The 20,476-nt window shown below is 48.0% G+C and overlaps 1 protein-coding gene across 2 annotated transcripts; it reads right to left on the bottom strand.

The window, feature by feature from the left end:
* Window positions 1-1,495: 1,495 nt before the first annotated feature.
* MYCN (MYCN proto-oncogene, bHLH transcription factor) lies at window positions 1,496-7,291 on the bottom strand. Of its 2 annotated transcripts, none has more exons than XM_057742481.1 (3): window positions 7,119-7,291; window positions 4,998-5,907; window positions 1,496-2,912 (listed from the first exon to the last, which is right to left on the bottom strand). In XM_057742481.1, exons 1-3 carry the CDS (start codon window positions 7,269-7,271, stop codon window positions 2,308-2,310), a joined length of 1,668 nt encoding a protein of 555 aa, XP_057598464.1. In that variant the 5' UTR covers window positions 7,272-7,291; the 3' UTR covers window positions 1,496-2,307. The 2 variants fall into 2 exon arrangements, with proteins under 2 accessions (XP_057598464.1, XP_057598466.1); XM_057742483.1 differs by lacking the exon at window positions 7,119-7,291 and adding an exon at window positions 6,807-6,932.
* Window positions 7,292-20,476: the final 13,185 nt, after the last annotated feature.

Here is a 20,476-nt window from a genome sequence, read left to right on the forward strand (position 1 = left end):
TCCGTGGCTGGAGTTCCATCTCATCTAAAACACCTAGGTAGTCTCCTTATGGTGGTCACAAGCAAAGGAATTGGGATGACTGAGTTGGGTTTTAAGAATCTCAATTACTTTGAGGTCTCTCAATTTTCTTTTGGCTCATGGGTACAGGACAAGGTGCAGTGGCTGCAGGGAGATTTGGGGCCTGTAAAATGCAAATGGAGGATGGGAAGTCTTTTTGAATGACAAAGAGGATTATTTTTTAGTGTGGGGATGGGGGCAAGGGGGGAATTAAGGAGTAAAGAGAATTTTACCTAAATTTCAACATGATCTTACCATTGGTGATGTCCATGGCAGTACCACCAACCTCAAAGCTCAGGGAATGTGGCTGTAAACCACAAGGAAGACCTCAAATTCTAAATTCCACTGGCCTTTGTAAAATGCAGACAGGGATCCACTTGGCCTAGGCAAGCAAAGCTGTTTCTCATCGCTGGACATGTTTTCTTCTGAGCAAAGCAAAGGTCTTTTCAGTTCAAAGCTAAAACCTAAGATGAATGAAACCTTAGAGAAATGGCTTTGAGTACCACCTTTCACCTAAGAGATGTATTTGTAGGCGCTCATTTCTGAGAAGCCTCCCAAACAAGGGTATCGTCTCCCATCAGGGAAACTCTGAAACTGCCTCCTCACTCTGCTGTGGTCCCCCTGCCCCAACCTGTTAGCCCTGGCTGTCCTCCAGAACCTGCAAAGTTTAATCTGGCTTCCACAGAGCAGTCCAAGCAACCAAAATAACAGGAGTGCCAAGCAGACAGAGCTACACTAACACCCCAGGGCCTCTCCTGAAGGGACAGGGCACTTGATCTGGGCCACACAGCTGTCACTCCATGAGTTACTTTTGTGAATCAGATTGTGAGCTTTTTGAGGGGAGGGACCAGTTCCATCTTTATTTGGCTACAATGCCTAGCAGAGAACCTTGCACAGGTCCTAATAAATTTTGACTATGCTGAAATACAAAGCCATCAGCTGATGGGACAAAGGTTACCAACACCAAATACAGCCAAGTTGCAGAACTGAGTGTCTTAATTTTACTTCTCATTCTAAAGGGTCTGATGTCCCACCTTAGTTTGGTTAAGTGGACAACATACAGTAAAGTGTTGTGTAAACTATGGGGTGCTGTTGCTGGAACGCACAATCACTAGTAACATCTGTACACTGTGTCATTTGGGAGAAATCTCGTACCCCTCCTCAGCTCAGTTCCCTCCACTCCAAGTGGGGACAATGGCCCCTCCCCAGCCAGGACTGTACAGGTATAAAGTGACTTGTCTGTGGAAACCAAGTTCCCTCTCTAGGTTATGTGCTCTTCATGGTTGCTGCTAAAGGGATAGAGTTTAACCACTGCTATTAAGGGGAAAAAAAAAAGTTGCATCATTTAATTGCTATTTATTTTCATAAACATGAGGTATTTCAAAGTGCTATAAGATGCAGCACTAAATATATACATTTTGAAGAAATTAAACACAGAACTTTGCATTTACCCAGTTCTATGCACCAAACATGAACAAATACATTAACAGGAAGAAACAGGCTAGGAAAAAGGCATATATATATAGTAAATTTCTTTACAAAAGTTTCTTAGTTCAAAAAGTGATAAAGTAATATCTACTCAAAACTTTCACAACTCATTTTCATACGAAAATATAAGTATCAAATTTAGTTATGTTTCAGCATCATACTAAAGTATACAGGCAGTGTAAGAATTAGTACAGTACATAACAGAGATTAACAATATATTTGTATACAAAACATGCTCCTCAAACATTGAGGTATTACAGTACTTAGGTATGAACTTCCAGTCTAATACTGGCCGCAAAAGCCACCTCTCATTACCCAGGACGTATACAAAAGGCAGGTGTGTCCATGGTATTTACAGAAATGTTCCCCAGGGGTATCAATGGTAAACCCCCACGTGGCATCAGCTGGAACTTAAGCACCATTTTAAAAAGAAGGAATGACTTTCTGTCGTCTGGAAACTTGGAATAAACAAGGTGACTTCAACAGCCCCAGAAGGCTCCCAACGGTCACGGACTTCGACCGCCGTCTCACAGGTGACGCAGAGGAAAACCGCCAGGGCCACCCAGCATCCCATCCTGCAGGCCCTCTCCCGAGGTCCAGGTAGAATCCCACGTGTCCTGCTCCCCACCCACATCCAAACTCGACGGGGGACCGATTTGAAAGTAAACCAACATTCTTAATGTCAACACAAGGTTTGTTTAAAAAAAAAAAAAAAAATCAAAATGTGCAAAGTGGCAGTGACTGTCCAGTTCTGAGACACGTTTAGCAAGTCCGAGCGTGTTCAATTTTCTTTAGCAACTGTTGCTGTCTTGCCTGCAGCTTCTCCTTCTCCAGCAAAAGCTGGTGCTCCTCGGCCTGGAGGGAGTGGACGTACTCTGTGGCCTTTTTCAAGATGACCACCTTGGCCGCCTTCTCGTTCTTCACCAGCTCTGGCACGTGGTCCCTGAGCGTGAGGAAGCTGGACCGCAGGTCATTGCGGCGCTGCCGCTCTAGGATGTTGTGGTTCCGACGGCGCTCGCTGTCCTCCGAGTCAGAGTTGCGGGGGCTCAAGCTCTTGGCCTTTGGGGGGACGACACTCTTGAGGGGACGCGGGGATGCTTCACTCTTTATCTTCTTCTGGGGCGGCGCATCCTCGCCCTCCACGTAGGGCGATGGGGCGGCATAGTTGTGCTGCTGGTGGATGGGGACGCAGCGCTTGAGGATCAGCTCACCCGACGGGGCCCTCCCGGGGCCTAGGGCTGCACTCTTGGGACGCACGGTGATGGTGAAGGTGGTGACAGCCTTGCTGTTGGAGGAGGACCGCCGCTTCTCCACGGTCACCACGTCAATTTCCTCCTCTTCGTCTTCCTCCTCGTCATCTTCATCATCTTTGAGAACAAGATAAGGGTTATTCTCATGGTGAGGCACGCATGAATCACCTACACACACAGTCCCATAGAGCAGGCCCTGGCACATGGTTTGCTGTTACTAGGGTCCATCAACATAGGTCTCTGAACAGAGCTGTACAATACTTTTTCCCTCCCCATACTTCCAGCATTTCATCCTCCATTCAAGCTTGAGCAAGTAGCAGAAATAGAAAGAACCTTGGCTTTGGAGTTAGAGACCTGGCTCCATCACAAACTAGCTGCATGACTCTGGGCAAGTTACTTTCTAAGCGTCAGTTTCCCCAGCTATTAAATAAGGGATAACACCATAGGTTGAGTTGGACCAATAATATGTAAACAGAGGCTCAGTAAATGGTAACCCTTTACCATCATCGCTCGTCTGCCCCATAGATTTATTTCTACTTCCATCTCCACACTTAAGAACTGACGCGCCTCGTTTTAGGAGCCTCAGGTAGCCACTTACGTGTGGTGAAGTTTGACTTAAAGAACAATTTAATTAACTAAGGAAGAAAAATACTTTGTCTTCCACGAACATGAGTTCTATACAGTAAGCGGTTTTTCATCTAACAAACATCAAACCTTAACTACAAACTCGTAATCCACCAGAGCTCTAAACCCAAATTCGTTGGGAGCGGGGGCGGCCACAAAAACGTGTCACATCATGTGTGCATTTCCCCCTCTCTCCTCATTTACTACCATGCTCGGAGAGAAAATTATTGTTTAAAATGCAAGCATGAAAATCAAAACACATCTTCTGCTTGATCTGAAGGGGACCGGAAAGCTGAACAATTGTGGGATTTGTTCTAAAGCCGAAATGTGAGGCTGTTCCAGTCTCTGGGTCCCTTTAAGCCAATGTTTTGGTTTTCTGCCAAGAAGACAGCTGTTGGAAGGAAGTGCTTCCTCACCGAAAGCTGTCAAGGCACAGACATTAAAGGGACAGACCCGCTCAAACTGGAGGCTTATCACCAAGTTTCCTTCCAGGAGCCTCTGATGAATCCGTCCTCAGCCCTGAAGGAAATTTAGGCTTTTTATCCATCTGCATTCTGAAAACACTGGTTTTCAAGGTCCAAGGCTCCCAGCTCCAAGGACAAGGGCTACTCCAGTATTTGGGTAGAGTTCTTCACCTCCAGGGCAAAGTCTTGGTTTAAACCCTACCCTTCAGTTTCAGCAGGAGGCACACAATAGAACCCATCAATGAGTGCTTCAGGGTGTGTGCATTCCGGGAGGGCCTGCTAAGTGCCCGCCCTCACCTTGAAGGGCATTGGCTTACAGCACACAACTCGGAACTGAAATTAGTCCTGGAATTCTGGCTAGAAGACAAAACTGGGCGGTTCTCACTGCACACTGTAAAGAGGCGGCCCCTTGAGAATGTACACAACCGCTGTGGTACTTGCCGCCAGCTGCTGAATGAAGGGAGGGAGGGGCGGCCCCACCACCTCCAGCCTCTCATATCCTCACCATAGCATATCGCCGCCTGCTGGCGACCGACCAGGAGCGGATAGCCCACCACCCACCGAGGGAGGGGGAAAAGAGGGCCAAGGTTGGAAAAAATAAAATACAATCGGTACTCGCCATCTGTGCGATACCCCCCCCTCACTTCCTGCACCCTAAATAGGACTTTGCGCAGGCGTGTCCTTTTCGGGGCGTCTCCCCACCTCTGACCTGGGCCGCAGAGTCCCTTTTCCCCCCTGGGCTAACAGGTTTCTGCTCAGGCAATGCAGCCAGCGGCCCCCCGAACCCCAACGCGGCTTTAGCCACTCAACTTTTCCTAATCTTCCTCCGAGGGCGCTGCAGAGAGAGATGGGGGACGGGGTGGGGGCCAGGGATGGAGTCAGGCTCCCGGAGGGGGCTGAAGGAACTTCAGGGAAGGTGAGGCTGGAGAGCACAGCTTTCACCCACCCTGTCCTCCGCACCCTGGAAATCAGCTCAGGAAAAAACACGTCTCGGCCACCAGCGCCACCTCCAAAATACTCTCCCCCAAAGCCAAAGCCCACGAACAACAAACCGGGCGCCACCCCAGCCCCAGCACCCCGGGGCGGGGCAGCCGGACCCTGGCTCGCTCTTTACCTGAGTCGCTCAGGGTGTCCTCTCCGGAGGTGCTGAGGGCCTTGTGGTCACCGCTGCCGGCCGGGCGGCCCCCGGCGCGCGGAAGGGCGGCCCCCGGGGCGCCCGCGGAGGCTGCGGCGCTCGCCCCCGAGACGACCGCGGCCGCAGCCGTGGGGGCACCGGCCGGGGCGGCGGGCGCCGGCGCGGGCTCGCGCTTGTTCACCGGGAACGGGAAGACCACAGCGGGATCCACGCACTCGGCGGCCGGGTGGGCGAGTTCGGCGGGCAGGGCGGCCCCGGCGCGGCCCGGCCCCGCAGCCACCGCGCTGTGCCCGCGGCCCGCGGGGCTGGTGGCGCCCGCGCCCGGGGCGGGGGCTGCGGGCCCCGCGGCGGGCGGCCGGCCGTGCTGCAGCTTCTCGCTCACGGCGCGCTCCAGCTTCTCGCGGGCCGAGAAGCCGCTCCACATGCAGTCCTGGAGGATGACCGGGTTGGGGGTGAGGCCGCCCAGGCCCCCCAGGCCGAACGCGTCCTCCTCGGCCGGGTTGCCCCACAGGTCGGCCTCGGGCAGCAGCATCTCGGTGGCCCAGTTCAGGGGCTCCGGGCTGTGCTCCGGGAAGGCACGGCTGGGCGACAGCGGGGGCGTGGGTAACAGCTCAAACTTCTTCCAGATGTCCTCCCCCGGGGGGGTCGAGTCGGGGCCGCCGAAGTAGAAGTCATCTTCGTCCGGGTAGAAGCAGGGCTGCAGCGAGTCAAACTCGAGGTCTGGGTTCTTGCAGATCATCCCCGGCATGGTGGACGCGGTGCAGCTCGGCATCGGCTCGCCTCCTGGCCGCCGAATGAGGGCTTCTTTCCGCTCCGCTCTTTTTAGTTCGGGGGGTGCTTCCTTCCCGTGGGGGGCGTGGAGGGCGGGGGCCCGCGCCAACCTCCGACACTGCAACCGACAGACACACCAGGAGAGGGTTGGCAAGCGGGGCCGGACGGGGGGGGTGGGGGAGGATGGGGACAGGCAGCGGTCACCCCCTCTCACCCGGTTCCTCAATCTCCCCTCCAAGCCCCCCACTCCGCCCAGTGCTCCCAAAGGTGGAGGAAGTTGTGTCTCTCGCTCTCTCCCTCCCTCCTTTTGTGTACAAGCTGTCTACAACAGGGGGTGGGAGGGGGCATGCAGATGCGGGGGGTGGTGGCGTGGCTCCGCAACTTTGGAAACTGCCATTTCATTCACACAAGGCACTGCCTGGGGGAGGGGGCTCTTCAAGGCTGCAGAATTCGAGCTCCCTCCTGCTCACCGACAACCCCGGTTGCACCCAAGTAGGGCCAGCTGCTCATAGGAAGCCCAGGGCTCCAAGCCAGCTACCGGGTATAGGATTTGAGTACCCTCAGTTCCCCCTTTGTAAAATTGCAAACTCGGGAGTGCAAGCTATAGCGGGGGATTTAGGAAACTTTGCAAACGGAAAAATCCTTTCTCTAGACCGAGACCAACAACAGGCAACCAAATCCAGAACCCCCTCCCCCAAATTTTGATCAGACGCCCCCAGCATTCACCCGCTGCAGGGGAAGTACTGCCAATAGCTGATTTTGAACCTCCCTAACCCCACCCCCGCTGTTCCAAACCCCCCAACGCCGTCCTCTTCCTGGGAGAGCCTGAACCCCAGTTCCCGGGAATGGTTCAGGGGCACCAGCGCGGGGAGGGTGGCCGGGAGAGCCGCGTCTCCTCTGAGCTGCAGCAGCCGTGACCCAGATTACCACCGCAACGGCCTCGCCCCGCTTAACCCCCTTCTTCTTCCTCTGGGGACACCCTCTGGAGAAGAACCCGGCTTCGGGGTGGGGACGCACCGACGCCCTGTCAGCTCAAATGCAGACTTGATGTTCTAAAGAAGGATGAATTTCTTTTCGATGAAGCCATTACAACCCCCTGGCAAGGGCAGTAGAAGGATTAGGGCGGGTCTCTCCCGGTCCGGGAGCCTTCGGGACTGTAACTGGCTTTTCAGGGAAAAATCCCGAGATGGTTTTGTTTCGGAAGCAGAAACAGTCCCCCGGGCATATTCGGGCTCCCTGCGCGCCAGCCGCGATCCAGTCCAGGGCTTGCCTTCCCGCCGCGCTCACCGCTCCCGGGGCGCCGGGCGGTTTGCAACCCCCGCTCCTTACCTCCCGCGGACTGCCGGGGATCCGGAGGCGATTCTGTGCGGGGGTCCCCGGCTGGCTAGGGACGGGGGGTCCTCGGGTGGCTGCAGTCTGTGCGCGCTTGAGTCTGGCTAGCGCTAGCTCGGCTCCAACCCTGTTCCCAGGAGCCCCCCGCATCCACCCAGCGCGTCCAGACAGATGACTGTCACTGGCTGCGCTTTGAAGCTCGGGGGATATTATTAACTGAAAAATCTGACACACCCGGGGGGCGGGGAGAGAAGGGGGCTGCGGCACAGACAAGGGGGAGGGAGAAAGGCAGAGGAAAGCGGCTTTACCCCGCCCTCTTGATTTCCATAAAAATCAGGGGAGGCGCCAAGGCTTTCGCGCCAAAAGCCAGTTGCTTTTCTTCTTTGCAGAGAGGCGGCTGCAAAGCTGGGAAGCCCGGGGCGTGCTCCTCCCGCCCTTTTAGACCCCCGGGCTTGCACCCGGTGCACTCTGCGGACCAGCTGCGCGCCGAGCGGCGCAATGCAGCACCCACCCTGCGGGCCTGGCAATTGCTCGGCATTTAAAAAAAAATTTTCCGGAGGGCTCCGGGGGTGTTTGTTGGGTTGTGGGGTGGGGTGGGGTTCAGAGACTCCTAACCCAGCCCCCGCGTTGACGGCGTGTGTGTGCTGCTGATCGCAAGGCCCACGTCCAACCGGGCGGGGGGGGGGGGGGGGGGGGGGGCCGGGGAGTGGGGGTGGCTCCTGTGTGATCTCCGAAGGGAAGCTGGACCCAGGGCGCAGAGTGGGAGGGAGAGGACGCGCGCCTTTAGGAACGAGACCGCAGGAGGTTTCCAGTTTTAAATTGAAAGGAGAGCGGCGCCCCCTTCTTTGAAAATAAATAAATAACTGCGGGCTACGAGGGTGGCGCCGCGGTGGTTTCTTCGGCCGAAGGCGACACCTCGCGGAGACTGCGCAGAACGCGGGGCTGCTGGGCCTGGTCTCGGGGGTCCAAGCGGGGCCACCGGCCGCCCTCCCGCCGCACTGTCCACCTGTCCTCACCACCGCGCGGAGCGGGGCGGTTCGCCTCGGCTTCCGAAGGGAATGGGCGTGAGGCTCCCAAGTTAGCCTTTCAAAACGAGCAATTTCCCGAATTAAGGGGGGGGGGGGGTGGGGGGGTGGGGACGGGGAGCGGCTCAGGTTCTCCTAGGAGTTGGTCCACACCTCCTGCAGCCCACACCCCGGCTCAGAAACCTTGCCTTCGAGTTGTTGCGGGCAAAGGGGCAAGCTTTGTGCCTTGCTTTCCTCAATTGTGAAATGGAGTTAGGAATGGTGCTTACTTCATACGGTTGTTTTGAGAAATAGTTTTGAAAGCGTTTAGAACGGTGCCAGCACAGGACGGGTGTCAGCTCTTGTTATTACCAGATCTGGATAGATTCTTCCGGGGAAATTAACACCCCCTCCCCCCTTTCTCATCCCGCAGCCACTATCAAATCCTCGCTTCACTCTGGTCAACCTTTCCTGCAGGTGTGTTGGGTAGGCGGATGACGGGGGGTTGTGCGACAGGGTTAGATATTCTAGTACCAAAACTCCCCGGGAACAAACCGAATCTCCTGGGCAGCCCCCTTCACGACCAAATACACCATGAAGTGGGATTTCCTCTGGAAAAACGTTCTTCTCGGGATGGTTTGGGATAGGGAAACCTGCCCCACCGCCCCTTGGGGTGGGAAAGCTGCTCCACTTCCTATTTCCCAAACTGGAAATGCCAATCATCGTGGCCATTCACCTCCGCATTCAAACTAGTTATGGATGAGGATGCAGAGGGTCAGGGGGCAGCCTGTGAAACGCTCACTATTAGCATTTGTGAAGGCTCTTCCAGTCCTTACGATGGATGCCTACATAATTCGGGGGAGAGAGGCGGGTTCCCAGAGTCCTAGGAAGTGGCCCATGAATGAGGATGAGCTGTCCTTCCAAACACCTTTATTATTATTATTTCCTTCCCATATGTAAAGCTGTAAACCTTTGCAAAAGCCTTTCACACCCCCGCTTCTGCTTTTCCCTAGCCCCCTAGTCTAAACCATGCCCTCCCGCTGCATTCTCCCCAAGCAACCCGGATTTTCCTTCAGAACACTTACCTTCATTTGTGATGATATATGCCTGGGAGAATTTGTTTAATGCCCGCTTCCCCCGAGACACTGAAAGGAAACAGACTCTGTCTTCCTCACTCCAGCTATGTCTATTTTACTCCCGGGGAGGGGCATGCTGATACCTGTATAGAGCACACGCTCAACGATATTGTTCAAGGCAGAGATCCCAGAATGAGTCCTTCTGAAGCAAAGCCAGCTCTTCAAAGAGAGTTTCTGTTTATCAGCAACAGAGGGAAAGAGGAATGAGTGCCTGGCCAGGACCTTCAAGTCCTCAGCAGCAGCCCCAGGAAGTGCTCGCAGAATTGCCTGCTCCACCTTTTTACCAGAAGGGCAAGGGGGACTGTTACAACAGGCCAGGATGGCCCCTGGTGCTACATTTAGAATTCCTACCTTGTCCTCTCTCACCCGACCTGCGCCCTGCACCACGCCATTCGTCCTTTGTCAAGGGACAAAGTGCAACAGCAAATGAGAAGACAAGAGAGCGGTTATTCTGTGTGCCTCCAAGCAAATCATGTATTCTTCCTGGACCTCAATCTCTAATCTCATCCTTTTAATGCAAACCAGTAATTACTGACAAGTCTGAATTTGAAGTTTAACAGAATGATAAAATTTTACAAGTATTTATTGGTACTTTCATGTGCAAATGGAAAGAGAAAAGACTTTGTCCGTGGAGAAATCTTGCTACTGCTGGTTCTACGTCTGCTTGTAGAGAAGCCAGCAAATTCCTCTTAAAAATGTTGAAACACTCTTAGATTATGTGGACACACATGAAATACATCTTTAGAAGACTTGGAAGACAAGTTCAGCCGGCATCCACTGTCCCGATTCAGAACAGAGATGAGTGAAGGCACAGCCTGGATGAGCTCATCATGGGCTGAGGGAGACACACCTAAAATGGACCAACAGATAGGACAGAGTTGTACACAGGATTTGGTTTATAAATAGGGAGATTTTTGAGGAAGGACAATGTTTTCATCTACAAATCCCTTCTTTATAAAACAAAACCAAATCCCACCCCCCCCACCCCCAACACACACACACACACATTCAGAGGGGTCTAACCCATGACTGGCTAGATCAAAACCTCTAAATGTTTTTCCCAGAATGCGCGTTAAAGATCTTCTGGGTCCAGCTTCAGGGACCATGGGTTCTCCTAGGAACTTTACTGGGTCCCTCCCTGCCCTCCACCAAGTGTACATTTTTGCTGATTAAATGCTTTTTAAATTCCTGACTCTTCATTTAGAATAAAGGAAAGCTAGCTGCCTGACTTACCCAGTTACTAATGAATTAATTTAAAAAACCTAAATTGAAGTTTTAAATTGGAAAAAGTAAGATCATAAAAACAAATAAAATATAGTGGAATTCCTTCTAAGACAGATAGCCCAGAAACACAGAAGGAAAATTTTAACATATTTGAGGACAATAAAAAATTTTAATTACACTTAAAACACATCCTAAACAAAGTCAAAAGACAATGATGTGATAGAAAAATACTCTCCTCATCTATAAGAGACAAGGTGTATATCCCATGTACACAAAGAGCTCCTACACATAGAATAGAAAAACAGTCCGAGATGGAAATATGGGTCCAGGATAAGACTAGGTAATTTACTGAATAGGAAATGCAAATTGCCCATAAACATATGAAAAGATGCTCAACTTCACTAGTAGTCAGGGAAATGCAAATTACATCTCAAGGAGATTAACATATTTTGGTCTAGCAGATTGGCTCAAGTGTTAGCAAGGCTGGAGAGGAGGGGTGAGGACCCTCACCTACACCGTTGGTGTTCCAGCCCCAAGAGTAAAGGCAGTCCCAGTCTTCCAAATCCATCCTACAAGAAATAACAAAATAAATACATCAAAATGCATAAACAAGAAACTGTTGCATCGTCCTCAATAACAAAAATATTATAAATAATCTAAATGCCCATCCATAGGAAAATGGTTGAATCTATATATTATAATATATTCATTCAGTGGAATAACATGCAGCCTCTAAAAATAATGTTAGACCTATAGGTACTGACTTGGAAATATCCATGAGTATGAAGGGAAATAAGCAAGGTCAAGGACAGTGGTCTGTCATTTTGGATATATGTGCACTTAGATATGTCTGCAGAAACCCAGCAAGGAATTGGGTGTAATATGCAACAATTTGTAAATAGTGATTTACTTTGAAGAAAGGAATCAGGTGGAGGGAGAAACTTTCCTCTTTATGAAATATTTTTGAACCAATGGAATTATGAGCAAATTTAATTTTTTGTTTTGGTTATTTTTCAAAACAATATTTTTTCGTTACTCCCCAGGAAAGCTCATCATTAAGCTGATCATTTGGGGGAAATAAAGGATTCTTTTGCAAAGCCTAAAATCATCCCCAAAGTTCTGTTCTGTCTCCCAGGCTTGTTGGCATTCTTTCAAACCAAACTAGGGCTGAACTGAGTCATCTGAGAGAGGGTTCAAAGAGACAAAATGGCACTGGTTTAATTAGGATTAGAATCAAGCCAACCGAAGCCATTTGAGTATATGATGTTGGATGTGCCCAAGGCAAGACATATTTTTTTTTTTAATTCTGAGGCTGGAGGAAAATTCGAGATCCAGCATTGAGAATTTTGGGGGTAGGGAGTTTTATTGGTACTGGCACAATTATGTGTAAAACAAAAATTATCCTCACTGAATGCCAGTAATTTAATTACAGATTTAGAAAATGAGAAGTGTCCAACAAGCTCTGTACTCCCTTCAAAGACTGATTTCATATTCTTTGAGGCAGTTCAGGTATCCCCCTCCACTGAGAAGCCTTCTTTCAGATTTAGTATGTTAGAGACTTGGGGAAAACATGAAGACAGTGTGAGTAAAAATGGCTTGCAAACTGCAGACAGTTCCATGGATGGTTGTTGCTGTAGAGTTGAAATTCCCATTTACCTGTTTTTCTTGATGCTAAAAGGCAAGATGGGAAAACTGTCCTAGGAGACAAGGAAGTTGCTCAGGTCCAGGCTCTGAGGGGTCAGGGAGGCAAAGAAGCTTTTACTCTGTAGACCTTGAACTTGAATCATCTGCATCAGAAGGTTTGCACAGAAGGGAACCCAGTCTCAGCGGGAGCCTGTAAGAGCCACAAGGAATTCTGAATCCAGATCTGGTCCTCAAGTCTGTTTGGCACTGCCCCATAGAAAGAGCAGCATTTCCTACACCCCATCTTCTTTTTCTGGGACTACCTTCCAGTCTCACTGACTTAATTTGGTTGGGTGTGTCCAGATTTCCTCAGTTGAGGTTTTCAGATCTCTTCCCGTGGTTACATAACAGATGGCTGATTTGCCCATTCATTGATTCTTGCTAATCTCAATTTCCTCGAATGCTGGAGACACTCCCTACAGCCCAGACACACCCTAGTATCTGCCAGGGGTGGCATGGGGTGGAGGGTTTCCTTGTGTTTAAACAGTGATGAGTGACAGGCCCCACTGCTACTTCTGGCCTGGAAAGTCTTTTTCTTTTCTGCTTCAAATTCTGTCCTCAACAATCAGCTGGAGACTCTTCAAGAAAGAATACTGATCTCCTTAGCCCCAACCCCAGCCTTCCCTCCAAATGTCCATTCTTTGTTGATGGCCAGCTAGCATAATCTAGTTGTGCACCATAGACAGGCCAACTGAGCTCTGCGAGATGAGCCAATCCAGACAGCCACTCCCAGCCTTAATTTCATCATCTTTAAATTCAATTAGCATTCCAGGGACTTCCCTGGAGGTCCAGTAGGTTCATCCCTGGTTGGGATTCTAAGATCCCACATGCCTCAGGGCCATTAAGCCTGTGTGCCACAACTAGAGAACCTGTGCGCCTGCAATAAAACAAAGACCCAGCACAGCCAAAAAAATAAAATTAAAAAATAATAATAATAATAAATTAGCATTCCGTAAGGATTAAATGTAAGGATTAAGTGGGGGAGCATCCCTAAAGTGTCTGCTTTATAAAGGATGCACAGTAGGAGTTAGTGCTCTCTTGTCCTGGCTCCAACCTGCTTACAAGGGCTCAGCAGATCCAACATCAACAGACCACAGCACTTGGGTTCCAGGTTGTGCCTTCTGAAGTTGGTCCTCTGATTTTCTAGGACTAGTTAATAATCCTTCCTCTAACAGGAAGTTCCCCTGGCTGGCTCTTCCTCCCTCTAGGTAACTTTGGACTTGGAGGAAGGTCATGCAAAGTCAAGGTAGGGTAAGGTAGTAATAGTAAGAACACAAGACCCCAGGGGAGAGGATTGGAGTTCTTCAAGCCTAGAATTGTGAATTAATTGTTGAAGCATCTTACCTAGCATTGGTCATTTAAATTCTTTTGGCTTCAGTTTCTTGGTTCATGAAACAAGAATAATGAATTTTACCCCTGCTTCTATTCCACAAGCTGGAAATGATATCTGTAGGGCAGTGGATTTCAATTCAGAAATTAATTTTAAGGTCCTGGAGAGTGTTGTTTCTATATCTTAGACAAGCCCACTTCCAAAGCCTCAGTTTTCTCATCTACTAATAGGGACAATAATACCCTTTTTACCGCCATGGAGCAGATGTGAGATTTGGAATCAAAATAAGACCACTTACCTTACCTTATATTATGAACTCCTAGAAAATGTGAAGGTGAAACTGCTTAAAAAATGGTAAAACTTCTACACAGGAATAGTAGGGATTGTGCGTGAAGTTACTAAAACAGGGCTGTTTGGGATGAACACTTTAGAATCATCTTACAGTGATGGTCATATTTCCTGGTAAGTGGTATCAAATCCAAAAACCTGTCAAAGGGACAGATGGCATTCTTAACACAAAAGAGGAAACCAATTAGAAGTTAAAATACAGAAAATGGGAACTTGTAAATGCCAACAAATAGTTTCAGTATGGAAGACTGCTGTATTCCCTGACACTTGCTGAAAAGGATTTCCATCTGGTTCGGCAATGCTCACAGGGCGCTGGCTGCTAGAACCTAATGAAACATAACATACCGTTTCCTAACCCCCTTGATTTCAAACTTTCATACCTAACCTGAGTTGTCAGGCAGATGTTGACAATTGCATCTTGTCACTCATACAATGACAGATTGTTTCTTTGCAGCTCAGAAATAAGCAATAAACACTAGGTTTTAAGAAGAAATCTCCCAATACTATACTTACATTCATTCAGTCTTTCAAAAAACACATATATATAACTTCTGCTCTCAAGGTATATAAAGCCAGTGAGGACGACAGACAGAGACACAGAAAAGTTCATTTAAACTTATTGTGTGTTATAACGTATTGTGTACACAGAAGAAAGACCCTTCAGCCCTATCTGGGAGAGTGGACCATGACTTCACAGACTGGGAGACATTTAAGCTATGGGATGAGAAACAGGAGTTTGCCCACAATATAAGTGTAGGTAAGTTGTATTAGTCAGGATGGATGAGGTTATGCTGTAGCAAAAAACAACCCCTAAATCTCAGTGGCTTAATATAACAAAGGTTTTATGTTTGTTCTCTTTACGTGTTGCAGCATCCTTATTAGAGAAGCAGCCCCTCATGGGAAAAAAAAGAAGAAGAAGGAGAAGAAGGAGGAGAAGAAGGAGGAGGAGCAGGAGGTGGCAAGAAACAAATCAAGAGCGCAGCTGTTACACCCTCTGTTAAAACCTCTGATCGGGGGCTTCCCTGGTGGTGCAGTGGTTAAGAATCCGCCTGCCAAGACAGGGGACACAGGTTTGATCCCTGGTCTAGGAAGATCCCACATGCCGTGGAGCAACTAAGTCCGTGCACCACAACTACTCAAGCCCACATGCTCTAGGGCCCACATGCCACAACTACTGAGCCCGTGTGCTGCAACTACTGAAGTCTGCATGTCTACAGCCCATGCTCCACAACAAGAGAAGCCACTGCAATGAGAATCCCATGCACCACAATGAAGAGTAGCCCCCACTCACCACAACTAGGGAAAGGTCATGCACAGTAACAAAGACCCAAGGCAGCATCCCCCCACCAAAAAAAAACCCTCTGATTGGATTAAGGTGACCCCTAGTTGGCCAAAATGGTTTGGGGAAAAGAAACTAAAACATGGCTGCCCCCCCAACGTAGCCTCGTAAGTTGAAGATAAGGAAGATAAGTCTAGAAAGAGAGATCTTTGAAGAGAACTGTGTCTGTGGCTGCAGCTCTTCAGAGTCAGATCACTCCAGGATGGAAACCCAGGCCTGCCTTGCCATCCACACAGTTTCCACTCGTCTGGACCACCTGCCACGGCCTGTAACCTGTATCATTCAGCACTAGACCACCTCCTGAAGGGCAAGGGGGGCATTTATTAGACCTTGTAATTTTTCACGGAGCATAATTGTACCTGGCACAAAGGAAGCTGCCAGTAAATGTTAGTGGAATGACTGAATGAATTTCTCTGTTCTCCCAAAATAAGACTGAGCTCTGTGTACGTGTAGAATGTCAGGACCAGCACCCCAAAGAAAAGTGAAGTGACAGACCTGTGGTTCTCAAATTTGGTTTTAGCATCAGAACTATTTATTTATTTATTTATGGCCATGCCACGTGGCATGAAGGATCTTTTTTTTTTTAATTAATTTATTTATTATTTTTTGGGGGTACACCAAGTTCAATCATCTGTTTTTATACACATATCCCCATATTCCCTCCCTCCCTCAACTCCCCCCCCCCACCCTCCCTCGAGTCCCCCCAACCCTCCCCATCCCAGGATCTTAATTCCCCAACCAGGGATTGAACCTGCACCCCTCACAGTGGAAGCATGGAGTGTTAACCACTGGACCACCAGGGAGGTCCCAAAGCTCTTCGTTTAAAAAATAATAATTAAATAACTTCTACACTAAGCCCACATTTTTTTAAAAAAATGAGACAGAAGTGGAATGACTCTGGTCGATATGGAAATAGGGGACCCTGAACCCCACTTTCTCAGCCCGCTTTTGGCTCCCTCTAAAGGAACCTCTGGGCATCTTTAGAATTTTCAAACCTAGATTGAAAGTCCAGCATTTAGATAAATCAAAGCCCACAAATAAGAAACCCCAGCACCTTCTCACAAAACCAGCAGAATTTTCTGGCTCACATCTCTTCCTGCTGCTGAAAGTTGCAGGTGTCTTCATTCTCCTGTGAGACGTTTGAGGGTGTGGTGCATTTCATTTCCCAAGGAAGGAATGAAATCTTCAGCTGTGGGTGTGAGGTGGTCAGTTGTCGCGAGCGGAGGGCTGAAAGAAGCCACTGGCTCAGGATCCTCAAAAAGGCTGGAGGATAGCCTAGCAGGTCCAGGGGCTGGGACTCCTGCAGAGATAGATTAGCTAAGCAAGGTGCCCAGTGCCTTCTGAAGGTGGAAGCCCTGGCATGTGTCACCTTTTCTGCAGAATCTGCTTAGGCTCCCAAGGAAGATTGTCTTTCTCCCTATCTGATACTCATTTCTCACAGTCTAAGGTTTTGGGAAGGCTGGGAAGAAGGAAGAGGCTTTGCCAGTCTGCTCCTCCCCTCTGGCTCACTAAAGACCCCCTCACCCACAACATTACCAGACAAGAGTGATAATTCCCTCTGTGAGCGGCCCAGGGAGAACCTGGGTCTTCCAGTCCCATCATTTCTAATCTGAGCCAAGGATAGCCAGACCCTCAGGGGCCCCCTAGATGCTGTCAGAGGGGCCAGGGATGCCTGTTTCCTACCCACAGCATCCCGCCTAACTTCCACGGAGAAGACAGGGCCGCACAGCTTGGCAAACTTTCTAAGCATCATTATCCAGTGCCAGATGGGGTCTCTGGTCCTTTTTGTCCTCATTCTGCTCCATTAAAACCCAAAGTCAACCTTAGATAATTCCAGGCTCTTCGTTCACCTTTGAAATCATGAGGATGAATTCAGGAGATTCTCACTCAGTGAACCTGGGTGTGAATGAGGTCCCCTCCCCGCTTCTCCATCCTCACAGAGGCCCAGAGGACCCCAGTTCCAAGCCAGGAAGAGTTATTCTAGCCCAAGCCACTCTTCAGGCAGCTGGGGCAAGAACATCCCTAGAAAGGTGGACGGGCCCAGGTTCAGACAGAAGCCTGGATGCCTGCCCAGTGCAGGCTCCACTGTCCTGCATTTGGTGACTTCTAACACAGGACAAGCACTTCAGAGGCACTCACCAAACACTGTGGACCGTTTACAACTATGTTTAGACAAAGGGGAGCCCAGCGCTTAAGCCAGTGGTCCCAAAACAGCATTCTTCCGAAATTGAGGAAGCAGCCGCAGTTCTGCACAATTCATGAGGTCAAATGCCAAGAGGTCACTTGCTCCTTTTTAGGTCCATCTACTGGCTGAAGACCTTGATGAGTCAACTCAGGCAAAAGCAGGTTTGTTAAACAGCCCAACACACCCCCTTTCCTCTACCCAACTCCTGGCCTCCAAGCTGCATGGACACCTCTGAACCTCAGTCTCCTTGGGCTTAAAATTAGGATAAGCGGTCCCTCCATCCTTGCAGGATTGTTGTCAGTGCCAATGGTGACGTAAGTGAAAAGTGCTATGCAACTGTAGGGGTGAGTGTCAATATTACAAAAATAATCCCCACTCATCCACGAATTCTCTAATTGTCTTATCTGGATTATTTCTCCACCTGCTGTCTGGATTTCTGCCATATTTTAGAAATGAAGTAGTCAGATGTTAACCTGAGTCCACAACTCTTTCCGTGTGGACTCAAAACATCACATTTCACTGGCATTATTTCTGCTAAAACCATTCTTTAAAAACCCATCAGAATAATATATGGCTAAGAATAATATATAGCTTCTTCTAAAACCCATCAGAATCATATGTGGCTATAGTGTTAGATGAAAAAGGAAGCTATAGAACAATGTACAGTATGAGCTCATTTTTGAAGGGAAAATATCGTATGTGCTTATTTACACATATCTGAAAGGTTATAACATATATGGCTATCGTGTTAGATGAAAAAGTGAAGCTCTAGAACAACATATAGCATGAGCTCATATTTGAAGGAAAAACATCGTATGTGCTTATTTATGCATATCCGAAAGGTTATACGCCAAACTGTTTATTGGAATTGTTGGGGGCTGGGACTAAGGATTGAAGGGAGGGATGGTGAGGAAATTTTTATTTATTTTTCTATTGTTCGAATTTCTTTTTAAACCATGGTTGGTTATTGCTTATTTCAACTTTTTTAAATTAAAAAATTTAATATTACTTTTTGAATTAACAAAATTTTAAACATCAGCAGACACTTTAAACACATGCCTTTGAAATATATTTTAATAGATTGTTATATGTTTTTACTCTCTAATTTTCTAAATAAGTTACATGAACATTCTCTCTCATGTGTAAAATTGGAATCTACAACCCTAACACTGCCTGTATCAAGCAGTTGCTATATCCCAGGCTGAATGCCAGGCACTTAAGCCTCACTCCCACTTTGCAAGGTGAATTGTTTTCATACCCATTTTCCATCTTAGGAAGTTAAGGCCCAAGATCACACTGTTAATTAGTGGCAGAGTTGAAATTCTAACCCAAGACACTCTGAACTCCATCTGACAAAAGTAAACATTTGTTTATAAAGGTACCTCTCAGCAGATTCCCTGATGCAATCTTCAAGATTGCATTAAACCTCATAAACAGAATTTTAAAATTTGTAATCAATATATACTTGTACATACAATCTGATTTTAACATAATCAATATAGCTTATTATCTCTTCTTCAAACCTCCATCTCTCCCAAATGACAATGACCTAGGTAGATCTTGGGTGCACTGTCCTTTATGTGAATGAGATCTAAGTGAAGCCACAGCAACTTACAAATCTGTTCAGAACTCCTTCTCAAAGATTTCTCCAATCCTTTAAGACTTATAACACCACCGTGGGACATGAAGTCAGCTACAGATTCCAGAGAGCCTCACCCTAATATCGTCACTAGGGAGAAGAGGATGGTGTCTAGTTTGTTTCCCCATCCATGAGGACTCCGTTCTCCTAGGAATCTTCAGGTTGGAAATGGAATTTTTCTGTGTTTGTGTTGCTCCAGAAAGTGAAATTTACAAGTGACAGGACGCAGTGTCTGGGAATAGCATTCCCAGTCTTAACAATAGGAGAAAAAATTTGGTAAAGATGAGATCCAGCCAGCAATGGATGGGGCTGTCTCAGTAGGTACTGAGATGACTGTCACAGGATTCAAAGAGAAGTGAGTGAAGCATCAGACTTGCTATAGAAGAGATTTTTGTATAAAAATAAATTCTGTGATTCTTAAGTGTATATTTTGCATTTTTTAATTTATTATTGGTAAGACTAACACGTGGCCTTAGGGGAAAACATCTTTGAAGTGGGAAATTCTAGTGTCTATAAATTCACTGTGCATTTATGGTGCTGGGTTAGGAAACTGGTTAGTTTCTCAAGGTTTGAATTTTAAAGACCATCAATCAATTGTTTGGTCCTAATTAATTTTGCTTGAGAATGTCTGACAATGTTAGCAGAAGTAGCAATTAAAATTGAATGGTGGTGTAATCACCATCTCAAATATTTAAACAATGTGATTATATAATATCTATCAACACAGTGAGAAAAAAAGACTCTTAGGGAAGTAGATGTGAAGAGAAAATAAGTATTGCTTCAGGGTTTGGAAAATGTAATTTCTTCTCCTTATGCCTCCCAGATCTTCAAGGTACAAGACAACAAGACAAGCTCTTGCTGGCCCCTCGTACTGACTTCTGACAGCAGTAAGCCCCCACAGGCCCCACACCTTGGGTACTTGGAACTGAAACACACCCTCCAGTTGTCTGCTTCGATCATAATCAGAAGAAGGCTATTCTGTTTTTCCTCTTAAAGTCAGTCTGTGTGGGGTCCTTCCAATCAGTCTATGAGCCTGGGGCTGAGCTATTTCTGTCTGGGGTTCTTATTCGGCCCTGGACAGATTTACTGAGGTCCTACCGTGTGCCTATGGAACCTTCCAGATTGCTATTTGCATCTTCACCTTATTTCCTAAAAAACTATACCCATCTAGTCAATGCTTACAGACATCGTTTCCCAGAAATCCCAGAGCTCCATCCCATTTATCGTGTCCCAAACTGAACTCAGTGTCTTTCCCTTCAAGCTACTCCTCCTGCCAAACTGTCTCCTTCAGTGATGGTACCACCTGTTACCCAGATCAGAAACCTGGCATTCAGGCTCACCTCCTCCTTTTGAGTCATCTTACATCTTTGCAGTGACCATATTTTGTTATTTCTACCTCTATCCTTATCAAAGGCACAGAATGTCCACGCCTGTTTTTCAAAGATTGAAACCCTTCCATACCAGTTG

The sequence above is a fragment of the Hippopotamus amphibius genome, chromosome 7 (assembly GCF_030028045.1).
Source record: "Hippopotamus amphibius kiboko isolate mHipAmp2 chromosome 7, mHipAmp2.hap2, whole genome shotgun sequence".
Lineage (NCBI taxonomy): Eukaryota > Metazoa > Chordata > Mammalia > Artiodactyla > Hippopotamidae > Hippopotamus > Hippopotamus amphibius.

Excerpts from the sequence above, each read along its gene's own strand:
- MYCN (XM_057742481.1), bottom strand. The coding sequence starts at position 7,271 with ATGCGGGGGGCTCCTGGGAACAGGGTTGGAGCCGAGCTAGCGCTAGCC. Across the intron at positions 5,908-7,118 it reads TCCCCGGCAGTCCGCGGGAG|TGTCGGAGGTTGGCGCGGGC; the intron begins GTAAGGAGCGGG and ends TGTCGGTTGCAG. Across the intron at positions 2,913-4,997 it reads GGACACCCTGAGCGACTCAG|ATGATGAAGATGACGAGGAG; the intron begins GTAAAGAGCGAG and ends TTGTTCTCAAAG.